The sequence below is a fragment of the Anastrepha obliqua genome, chromosome 1, assembly GCF_027943255.1.
Source record: "Anastrepha obliqua isolate idAnaObli1 chromosome 1, idAnaObli1_1.0, whole genome shotgun sequence".
NCBI lineage: Eukaryota > Metazoa > Arthropoda > Insecta > Diptera > Tephritidae > Anastrepha > Anastrepha obliqua.
The window spans coordinates 2,906,741-2,918,802 of NC_072892.1; the positions used below are offsets into that span (position 1 = coordinate 2,906,741).

The 12,062-nt window shown below is 44.5% G+C and overlaps 1 protein-coding gene across 1 annotated transcript; it reads left to right on the top strand.

Moving 5' to 3' along the window:
- The first annotated feature begins 288 nt into the window (after window positions 1-288).
- On the top strand, window positions 289-3,839 carry LOC129250419 (protein Son). Its single transcript, XM_054890039.1, has 2 exons — window positions 289-2,868; window positions 2,924-3,839. Exons 1-2 carry the CDS (start codon window positions 445-447, stop codon window positions 3,563-3,565), a joined length of 3,066 nt encoding a protein of 1,021 aa, XP_054746014.1. The 5' UTR covers window positions 289-444; the 3' UTR covers window positions 3,566-3,839.
- Window positions 3,840-12,062: the final 8,223 nt, after the last annotated feature.

Consider the following 12,062-nt stretch of genomic DNA (forward strand, 5'->3'; position numbering starts at 1 on the left):
GAACAAAATAAGTATGAGAAGGCATTTTAGAGACAAATAATTTCAAAACTATTACTTCGGGAATGTTGGTAGTTGTAAAGGTTGGTCAGAAAATCTTCCGCAATATCTCCACCAAGCTTCGCTAAATAAATCATTATACTTTGCCTAAGATTGCACAACCTAAATCGCAGGCTTGTCAAAATAAACTGCGTTGTAAATAAATATTTTTATAGAATTTTATTTTGAAGTTTTCCTATTTTCATTCATCTGGCAGTTCTGTTGCATACAAATTTAACCCATTTGCGTTTGACATTTGGTGGAAGAATGCAGTTTTCGATTTATATTTCCCATGTTAAGAAAAATTTTAGAAGACCTCTTAAATTAACACTACCATTAATATGTGTAAGAAAATAAACCTATTAGAAAGTGTATATAAATAGTGCCCACGTAAAGTCGTTTTCAAATATGCCAGAAGAACAGAAAGATTCAGGCAAAGATTCAGATACTCGTGTTCCATCGACAGTGCAGCAAGTTAAAGTTAAGCAAGAGAAATTCGATCCGGAGATTGAAGCAAAAATTAATGCAATCTCCATAGCAAATGTAGTAGTCAAGTCTGAATTTGATAAGGAAAAGAAAAATTCACAGCTAGATATCGAATATGAATTTGAAAGAAATGAGAAAAGTGAAAATGAGAGTGAATATGGCGGCGGCAATGACGGTAACAGTGTCGACGACAATGGTGATGAAAATGACAATAAATATGGGTGTAATGATGGTGATTCTAATATGACAGGGGCGAGTCTCGATGAAGATAAAAAATCTATTGCCCCAGTAAAATCGTCAAACGAGATACTCGCAGAGCTCTTTAAGGTATTCAACGCTGCACCACCTGAAGAATTATTGGATGATGAAAGCCTCTTGAAGAAAAATCATAAACATAAAAAGGACAAGAAAGAAAAGAAAACAAAAGTAAAACGAGTAAAGGGTTTGTTGGAAGATGAGCGAAATGACAGTGAAAGTAATGAATCGACTGTTCCTGCTGATGGTAAGGAAAAGAAGTATAAACATAAACATAAGAAGAAAAAGAAACACAAGCATAAAGATGAAAAGGACAAAGAACGGGATAAAAACAAAGATAAAGGTAAGAAGGACAAAGACAAATCCAAAGACAGGCTAAAAAGCAAAGAGAAGTCAGTTGAAAAGTATAAAGTCAACACGAGAAAGTCAACCCCGCCAAGAAGCGCTAAAACTGAGCTGGAGGATGATCGTCGTAATAACAAATCACGCAAAAGACATATCGATTCAGATAGTTATAATGATCCAGTTTCGGTAAAGAAGAGTCGTAGCGCAGATGGTCCGAATCCCTTTCGTAGCTATTCGAGAGACCGTAGACACGAAAATGATAAGCATAATGAAAGAGATCGTCCAAATTACAAGCATAGAAATAGAGATCTTGAGAAAGATAAGGACAAAGAAAAAGTAAAGGATCGTAAACATAATAGTTTTTACAATGGTTGTCCCGAATATGAATCGTCAAAGAAGGCAGTAAAAATCAAAGAGGAGCCTAAGGACGTAACGCACAAACGTGACAATTACGACGGACATATTTCCGAAATTTCACTTTCTGATGATGAGGAAGATTATCTGAAGGAGAGTCATGTCAGCACGGAGTCGAAGAATCATCACATCAACGAACGGCCACACAATAGTTTCTACGCGGGATTGAAGCGTAGTCGGAGCCGAGATCAAGATAGAGATCGTAACCGTGATCGTGAACGAGAGCGCGAAAGAAACTACCGCGGGGACGGACGAAGCCACATCAAGCGCCCCAGCCGCAGCCGCGGTCGTTCGCGCTCCCGTTCACGTGATTTAGGTATCGACAAGAAACGACTACTCGAAATAGCACGTAAAAATGCCATCAGTATGTTCAAACGCGGGAACTTGCCCGGCTGTGACGGCATGTCACAGGAAGTGAAGGACAAAGTATTGCTAAAAATGCGTTACGGCGGAAAGACTGTGCAGGATCTTACGGATTTTTGTAAAAAAATTTCAAACGGCGAAAATCTATCAGATCTCAGCTCCGACGAAGATTCCGACGTTGATAAAAGTGGTAATACGAAAGCATTTCATCATCCCTTCCAGCTAAAAGAACGCGAGCCTATCGTCATGCACATACGGAATGCCACAACATTGCCGGTACGACCAACGTCAACCGATCAGGTGAAGGCCATAACGATGCAGTTTCCTGTTTCGTCCGGACAGCAGCATCGAATGACTGAAGCTTGGGTGCCAGTGGTACCAAAAGATAATTTACCACCGTTACCAGCATTGCCGACTGCTGCACAAGCAACTACCATATTTAAGCCGGGTGTTGTTAAGAATGTCTTTGAGAAGCCCATACCAGAAGAGCAACAAAAACCAGCATTCAAACAGGTAGAACCAGCGTCTACAAGTGGTAGTGCCGAAACTAATGGTGCTCTGCCAAATGTGAATGGAGAAGCTGCAGTGGCACCCACAATGTTACCCACGACGTCACCTATAACGTTACCCACAACGTTACCTACACCGGTACTACTACCACCACCTGCGGCTAAACCTAACATAGATACATCAATCGCCAGTAAACCATTCTTTGCTGTGCCGCAACAGAGTGTAGCTGTTGGAGGGCCTCAACCTATGGTGAGTTATTCACCAACAATGGCAGCTCTCTTACCACCGTTAACTGTGCCACCGCCAACAATGCAACAGGCTTTTGTGCCTGATGTACCTGTTCCATCAAGCACAGATGCTATGGGTGTGGTCAACAGTGTATTTCCCAATCAATATGGACCACAAATGGACGTGTCTAGTATTATATCGAAACGCTTGCTAGCAATGCGACGACTACAGGTAAAATTCGAAAATAAAATTATTTGCAATGCAATGTAAATAAATATTTCCACAGGAAAATCCTATGGACCCAGAAGCTATTAAAATGATGTATAATTCTCAGAAAGACATGACTTCGTGGGTCTCATCAAAACATTTACCCGGTCAATTTACAGGTAGCACAGGTGCTAATGTACTTTCAATGCGTGAATTGAGTTCTGGACCACAGGCGTGGGCGCGCCGAGATCAGTTAATCACCTCACGTCCAGTTAGTGGTGGCATGGGCATGCAATTGCTACAAAAAATGGGTTGGAAACCGGGAGAAGGTTTGGGTCGTGATAAAACAGGATCTTTACAGCCGCTGCTGCTTGACGTGAAATTGGACAAGCATGGTTTGGTCGCGCGTGAAGACAATACCGCTTACAAACAAAAGTTGTGTAAAAAACAGCGGCCTCAAAACGATGTACAACAACAACAAGCGCTATTGGAAAAACATCCAGTTTGTCTGCTGAATGAATTAACATCGAAACGAAAGTGGACGCCACCGCTGTATACACTTGTGAACGAAGCTGGACCATCGCACAGCAGAATGTTCTTATTCTCCGTATCTATAAATGGGCACACTTATACACCGTCTCAGGGCTCAAATACGAAAAAAGAAGCCAAATTGATTTCCGCGCGCCATTGTTTACAACAAATGGGAATCTTACCAATGTAGTTTAACGTGATTTTTTTATGGTATGCATGCCGGTCAGTCACTATAATCCGCGTGCTTTATTGATCTAATTTATTTTATATTAAAAATATATCATAGGAGTTGAATTGATTGAAATATTGAACTTAATTACAATCGAGTATGTACATACTTAATTCCATTATAAATGTGAAACTCTGTGAAACGAAGTGAACGCACTTATAGTTAAACTAGCAGCTAGTGATATGAATAAAGCTGTATGTAAATAAATAAATAAATTTTTTCAGTCGAAACTTTACCCACTATTGTCCCTCATGTCCAGGAATATTAGGAACCTGCGCAGGAATGTATACAAAGTTTCTTAAATCATATTATTTTACAAGTCATCCGCTGCTCCTTTTCTGCGCCTCTGCAACACTGTAGAGGAGCTCATGTGTATCCAAAAACCCCGGGGAAATACGCTCAATTTTGCCACACCTAATATAGAGGAGGTCCTGGATGTAACGCTGATCTCAAGTGTTCTCTTAGACAATATTAATAACTGGCATGTTTCTAGAGATTCCTCTCTTTCTGACCATTTCTAAATTTTTTTAATTCTCTTCGAGAGCTCCCATCCTCATGTTACAAAAAAAAAGTGTGTGTCGAGTAGTGAAAATATGATCGAAAAATCCTACTATACCGAGGTAATGGACCATGGCGGAGGCATGGGAAATCAAAATATTTTAAGTCAATAAGCCTTCCCTCCTTGGAGAGATTGTTAGACGTCTACATCTGACAACAAATCCACTCGAACTGCATCCCACGGTGCCAGCACGCGTACTTTATAGGCAGGACCGTTGTACAGCTCTACGCGAAATTGTATCGTCGCGGTGGGGTGAGACTTACACTTGCTACTGAAGTAAAGTATCTAAGGATTATTATTCAACTAGAAACGAAACATCGAACATAGGTCAAGAAAAGTGGTCAACAGTTGTGAGGCCCATCCTTTCTACGGGGTCATTGTTTGGTGGCCAACGTTGGAAAATGGAAAAATGGAAAGAGTACAAATAGCAGCTTCCATTCCTATTACAGCAGCGTTGACTTCTACCCCAACCAATGCTCTTGAGACTATTTTATAATCTACCCATAGATATCTATGGAAAATTTTGGGCTAACTGCAGTGCAATCATTCTAAACGCACGCTCACCCTGGAATTATTGCATATTTGGGCATTCGAAAATTCTCGGAAATCTTCCGGGAGCATATAGGAGCTAGATTACACTGCTCCACAACTCAGTTTGAAACTATTTTTTCCAAAGGAATTCCAGATAGATGCGAAGCAGATAACGTTAACGACATTAACCCGGGAACAGTGGCAAGGTTATTTTGCTGAGGCGGCAGCCTTTTGTCAGGAAAAATCCGTGTCATCGAATGAATTTTTTGTTGTTGGGTAGAAAAAGACAGTAAACTGTGAAGTCTTACCGACGGAGTACGGATCTAATAATGTGAACGTATTATTAACGAAAGTAGATTATCTACTTTTTCGTGCTTAACTCTCAATCCGTAATTAAAAAGCGAGACTACCCATTTTTTTTTTTTTTTTTTTTTTTTTTTTTTTTTTTTGTCGGGACAACTAGCAAGTGCAGCATCAGACATTAATTGAGTCCATTGTACTACACTTGGATTCCCTTTTAATTTTCTTTAAATCTACCCGATCTCCGAAGAAATCTGAGTAGATCTTGTGGTGCCAAGGAGCCAAGATGGTCGCTTCTTAACACATCAGTGCCAAAGACCTCAAACCTGATTCGAGCGAAGGCGGGGCAGACACACAGGAAGTGGTCCGCCGTCTCATCCTCCTCTTCACAAGCTGGGCAGAGTACACTGTCTGAGATGCCCATCCTTTCCATGTGCTTTGCCCACAGAAAGTGGCCCGTCATCAGTCCTACCAGCCGTCTGCACTCCCCTCTGCTTAATGACAGAAGGGTTTGTGACAGTCGATCGGACATGACAGGTAACATCAGTTTTGTCCATCTGCAGCCTCTCTCAGCCTGCAAAGCTCGCTTGTGGGTAGTAGTTACCCATTTGCTAACCGTGGCCGTGATGGCCGCAGAGGGGAGTGGCAAAGCGGGCTCTGGGCCAAAGAAGTTGGCCTCAGAGCCCATCTTAGCTAAGGAGTCAGAGGTCTCGTTACCCGCGATACCCACGTGTCCCGGGACCCATGTTAGCATCAGGCTATTATGTCTGCCGACATAGTTCAGCCTGGATTTACAGGACTTCACTACCCCTGATGTGGTTTGAGGGCTGTCTAAGGCCATAAGCGCCGCTTGGCTGTCGCTGCAGACACATATAGATATGCCTCTCCATCGTTTTTCCACAACAAAGTTCATCGCTTCTTGAACTGCATACACCTCCGCTTGAAACACAGATGCATGCATTCCAAGAGCAAAGTGCAGTTCCGTCCCGCTGGATTCCACGTAGACCCCAGAGCCGGAGCCATGCTCGGTCCTGGAGCCATCCGTAAAAATGCGAAAACAGTGTTTGCCGGGCTCATTTTCTGAGTCTCCCCACAACTGAGCCTCTGGTAGCACTACACTGTATCTCTTTTCAAGTACGACCCTTGATGGCATGGAGTCAAGGGGCATGGAGAGAATCGTTGGATCGATGTCCATGCCTTCTCTGTGTTCCAATGCCGGACAAGGGCCGTACCAGTTCCCACTGTGTTTCAGTCTGCAGATGGCCTTCAAGGCCTCTCCTCGGATGAAAGCATCAAGTGGTGGTAAACCAATTAGAGCATCTAGTGCCGGGCCTGAAGTAGTCGGAAAAGCTCCGGTGCAACAGATGGCCACAGTGCGTTGTAGTCTCGATAAGGTCCTCCTGACTCCCACTAGGGAGAGTCTGCTCATCCAGACCACTGATGCATAGGTGATAATGGGTCTTATCATAGCCGTGTAGATCCATAGGACCTTGCTAGGAGAGAGACCCCACGTTTTCCCAAAGACACCTTTGCACTGCCAGAAAGCTGTCAGCGCTTTTGATGCCTTTGTTTCAACGTGTGATTTCCATAGGAGCTTGCTATCGAGGATTACTCCAAGATATTTGATTTCCTTGGATATCTGGATTGTGACTCCTTTTAGCTTTGGCAGAACGAGTCCATCAGGCTTCCTCCTTCTGGTAAAGAGGACAATACCAGTCTTGGCGGGATTTGCCGACAGCCCGTTCGCACAGCACCAAGTGTCAATCCGATCCAGAGTTTTCTGCACTTTCCTGCAGATGTTCATAAGGGAGGAGCCTGTTACCAAACAAGCAACATCGTCCGCATATGCTTGTGCGTAGACTCCCGAATCGTTTAAGGTGGTGAGTAGAGGATCGATTACCATGCACCAGAGCAACGGAGACAGCACACCGCCTTGGGGGCAGCCTCTGTTAACCCCAGATGACACCAGCAGATCTTCCTCTGCTCGCACCGAAATGATTCTTTGGGCCAGCATCGAACGAATCCAATTTACTAGCACCCGGTCTACGCCGTGCCTACTAGCAGAGTTACACATACTATCAAAAGTGGCATTATCAAACGCCCCCTCTATGTCTAAAAAGATACCCATAGCGTAGTCCCTCCTGTCGATGGCCAGCTCTACCCTAGTAACAAGGTTTTGCAGTGCCGACTCGCAGGATTTTCCACTCTGATAGGCATGCTGAAATAGAGACAGAGGGTGAGCCTTCAGCGACTTCTGACGTATGCGCAGTTCCACCAGTCGTTCGAAACTTTTCAGCATGAAAGAGGTCATGCTGATGGGTCTAAAGCTTTTGGGGCTGGTGTAGTCGTCTTTTCCAACCTTTGGGATGAAAGCGACCCTCACCATCCTCCAAGAGCGTGGTATGTAAGCCAGTGCCAGGCATGCCGAGAAGATTTTCTTCAGGGCTGCTGTCACGAACTCTGCACCCTCCTTCAGCATAGCAGGATATATACCATCTGGTCCGGGCGACTTGTAGTCGCCAAAAGATTTGATGGCAAATCGAATGGCGGCCTCATTCACCACAGATCTGGCAACGAACCAGTCATGCCGAGAAGGTGTAGCAGCTCTGACAACTGCCTCTATCAATAAGGGCTGTTGCCGCCTGATGCTTATCTGATTACCAGGAAAGTGAGACTCCATCAGCAAGCTGAGTGTCTCACTTTTCCGCTCCGTGAAGGAGCCATTAGATTTCCTAAGTGACCCCAGCTTTGCCGTTGGGTCCCTTTTCAGGATCCTAACCAATTTCCCCGTGTCACTCAGAGATTCAACACCGCTGCAGAATTCCCTAAATGAGGCTCTTTTCGATTCCCGAATAAGCCTCTTGTAGTTCTTCTGAACATCACGGTATCGCTCCCAGTCCTCTGCAAGGTTAGTCTTGAGGGCCCGGTTTAAAAATTTTCTCGACTCGCGCCTCAGCATCTGGAGCTCTCGATTCCACCAAGGAACGGGAGTCCGGCTGGGGAGAGGTCGAATTGGACAGACTGACTCAAAACATTCGGTTAGGGCAGCGTTGAGTTTCTCAACAGCCGCCTCAATGGCCTGTTCTTTTCGAAGTCTTGGTGGCGCAATGGCATGTGTGCCTCCTCGCCACACTGAAACTCAATGTGCCTGTGGTCCGAGCACGAATCTTCGGCAAGGACCCTCCAGTTCTTGATTGACCACCCAAGTTTTGAGTTTGATAGGGTTAGATCAATCACCTCCTGTCTTCTAGCCGTTACAAACGTTGGCTGTGAGCCCTTGTTTTGTATGTCTAGGCAGGAGGACGCGATAAATTCGAATAGTCGAGAGCCCCGTCCATTGCACTTGCTGCTGCCCCAGATTGTATGCTGGGCATTAGCATCGCAACATAGGATGAGGCCTAGACTGCGCCGCTCACAGAACCTCACGAGACTAGTGGCCTTCCCGGGTGGTGGCCCTTCCAGAGCATCGTAAGGAAAGTAAGCAGATGCAATCACAAACTTCGACCATCCGCGTCTACCTCTATAACACACCTCAGCCGCTACCAGGTCTTGGCAACAGAATTGCTCAAGACCCGTCACAGTGAGATGGGATGATACTATAAGACCGGTCCTAGGTCTGCTAGAACTCCTGTCATATAGTAACGTGGCCCCTTTCAGCGCACTTAAGCCACAGAGACGGCCCCTAAAGACCCAGGGCTCTTGCACTGCTGTTATGTGGGGTAATGTGTGCAGCTGGGAAAGCCTTCTACTTAGTAGTGCAGTAGCGGCTTTGGAATGCTGCAAGTTAATTTGCGCCACCGTCAAGGGACGATAGCTACAGGAATCGTCCGAGTCAATCATTTGGGAAAGACATGGAAGCTGGCCGTCCCAAGGAAGAGACTCAGACGGTTCCCGTACCGTGAGCCCATGACATCAACATTGGCCTCGTCCACTCGCACCACAAGAGTAGCACCTTCCTTCCCGTCCCGGTTTTTACTCTTGGTGTACGAGACGACTCGCCAAAGCCTCGTGTTGATGCCCGGATTCTGGGCACGTAGACAGGATAGGACATCCGCCGTAGACAGGTCTGGATCCGGAATCCAGCAGATGGCCTTCCTGAGGGGTACACTCTTCTCGCTGTAGACTGCGAAGCGAGTGGTCCCCATGGGGGGCACGTTATTGACCGCGGTCCTGATCCACTCGAAGTTGGCCAGAGACGCGCACGTCACCTTTATGGTGCCGTCCTTTGTCTCATAGCCCTTCGCGTTGGCTTCCGGACCGGAGGCAATAACTCGACGCATCAGCTGGCTTTTGCAGTATTTGATTTCTGCATCCGTCAGCTGATGGTCGGGCCCCAGTTTTCCAATCACAGCCACAGGTCGTGGGCCAGCAGCCTTCTCGCTATAGGATGGCTTGGCCGCACCCTTGGATGTGCTTGGGCGAAGGTCCAGCTCCCGGTCCTCCACTGACGAAGATTTCGCCGGGCAGACAGCTGTGCTGGACATTTTGTCGAGGCGCCGATAGAGACGTGGCTCAGCAGAACCTTTTCCCGCCACATTGACTGGCGCCAAGACCGCGCTCGTACCTTGGGGGGTCGTGGCTCGGTCATTGGCGGCAACCGCAGGGCAGGAAGGTGTGCTGCTTTCAGCCGCCGTCTTTCTCCGCTTGCCTCGAGAGCGAGACAACTTGGGAGTGCCTGTGCCCACCGAAGACTCGGTAGCTTCCGTGGGTGTCACTTCCGCTGACCGAGGTCGTTTGGAAGACACAGACACAGAAGGGCCGGCAGAGCCACATGAGGATTTCTCCCGCATGAGCTCTGCCCGCCGCTTTCTTCTCTTCCTCCTTGCCGCGCTCTTCGATTTCCCTGCTTCTTTGGGAGGTCGTGCAGCCACCGAAGAGACCTCACAACTCAGGCCCTCAGAAGCAGGGAAACGTTTTTCAGACTCTGAAGGAGAGGAGATTGCGATAGCAACCCCCGTCTCCTCCATGATGCGCTCTCGCTCGTAGAGCTGAGAGACTTGGGTAATGGTTGGAGCCTCCAGAATCCATGCCCCTGCCGCCGAAGCGGGTGGATTGCCACTTGTGTGGATTCCACCTGGAGTAATAGATCCTTTGTTTTCCATTACCTTTTTTTGGTTTTTTTTCGGGACTCCTCCCTAGCCAGTTTGGTTCGCGGATGGCACCCTGATTCTATGCCAACTTTGAGTCATCACACGAGTGTTGAACCCACCCCAACAGGGAAGGCCACTCTTGTGATGCCAGGGCTCCCTATCCACCACCTGGGACGCGCCCGATGGGAGATCAGGCAACTCCACACGGGGAGATTACCCATACAAAATTCTTTCCCGAAATCTGAGATTATAAAATAATCCTAGATTATTATCATACTTTTTTACATACAAGCCTGTACTTTCTGTGTTATAGATAATTATTTTTACGAGTGTAAAGAGAGACGTTAAGGTAATAACTAAATAAAATGGATGCTGGGAAAGAAAACAGGTTTGTAGACATAATTGTAATAAAATTTTTGTTAGGTATTATTATTTATGCATTCATATAACAGAAAAAAACGTGTGTCCATAAACGCTTTGTCCTCTTATTACTTATTATAAAATGCAATATCGAATTTCGCATTCGTATTGCTTCCATAATTTTCTGAAATCTCAGTAAACGTCGTTTACGGATTTCCTCCAATTATTTATTATTAGCACAATTAAATTAGCTATTCCTTCTCCTTGTATTTTCTTCATTTCGTTAACAATAGTTAAAAAACGCAAAAACTCCAAAATAATCCATCAAAGCAATTTCTATGAAGAAAAACCTTTCAAAACAGTATTAATAGCTGATTGTCGATTTTTCAGGTAATCTGCCATATGTGAACGGGTAGATTAATTTGTGCATTTGTTGCTAATTACTGCATATGTGAACGTACTTTTACTCGGCACTACTCACTATTTGGAAGTAGGGGTAGTATTTGTCTGCGCATTTGACAAATGTCTCATATGATATTTGGATACTTTTGTGCGCTCCGCTACACTTATGTGGGGATGTGTAACTTTCGCATACAACACAAAGTGTTGGTAAACCATCACAGGGAAAAACAAACCAATCGCATTCCTTCCACTTATGTGGAGGTATTTAGTTATTATAGTAGTATGCAGCTGACGACTTCTTATGCCGCATGCGGACAGATAGCGGTATTTAATGGAAGAAATCATACTAATTCGTCATTGACTAGAATAATACCAGGAGTAAAATATATAATTGGCTTGCAAATTAATTGATTGTTTTTTTAGATAAGAGAGCTTAAGACCCATTTGTGGATGTAAACAATGCATTTTGATGATTACAGCATTATACTTACATATATGGTATATAAGGAGTTAGTGATCAATACATTTATTTCAGAAACACCATATATTCAAGTTTATCACCAAAGCGCATTAATTAGTAAATATTTGCATGCATTTTATTCTCTTTATATATAGACTCGCACCACATGTTAGTAAGATTAGAGGAGCGGAGTCGTTTCTTTCTCGTGCTAACCTGCGCCAGTGTGTGCCAGTGTGTCCACCAAGTGAAGTCAAGTCCTTCTCCACCTGATCTTTCCAACGTATAGGAGGCTTTTTATTTCTTTTTCGTTTTTTACTAAATTTCTTTTAATTACTTTTAGTGTATGAAATAGAATATTTTAAAATGCTGGAGTCGAATAGAATGAATATTTGTTTGTATTTGAACTGGTTATTTTACGAACATATTGGACTAGAATTTTTTTGTTTTGCTAGTATGAACTGGTATTTTGCTAATGCATGGTCGGTCAATTGATATTTTCGTAGGCCGTATTAAAAATGCCAGTTGCTAACAAGAAAAAAAGATAGAATAGAATTGATTGAGCTGAGAAGCGAACTAGTTCATGTAGCTTACAACTAGCATTTTTCCCTGCATGGACGTATGTAAAGTATGAAGGGGAAAGCTGCAAGGAAAACTGCTAATATTCAAAAATATTTGAGTGATGGAAACTCCTTCCCTATTTAATTTTCCATTTTGTTTTGCTCCTATGTGTGTTTATTTTTTGCGGAAAAGCGCAAA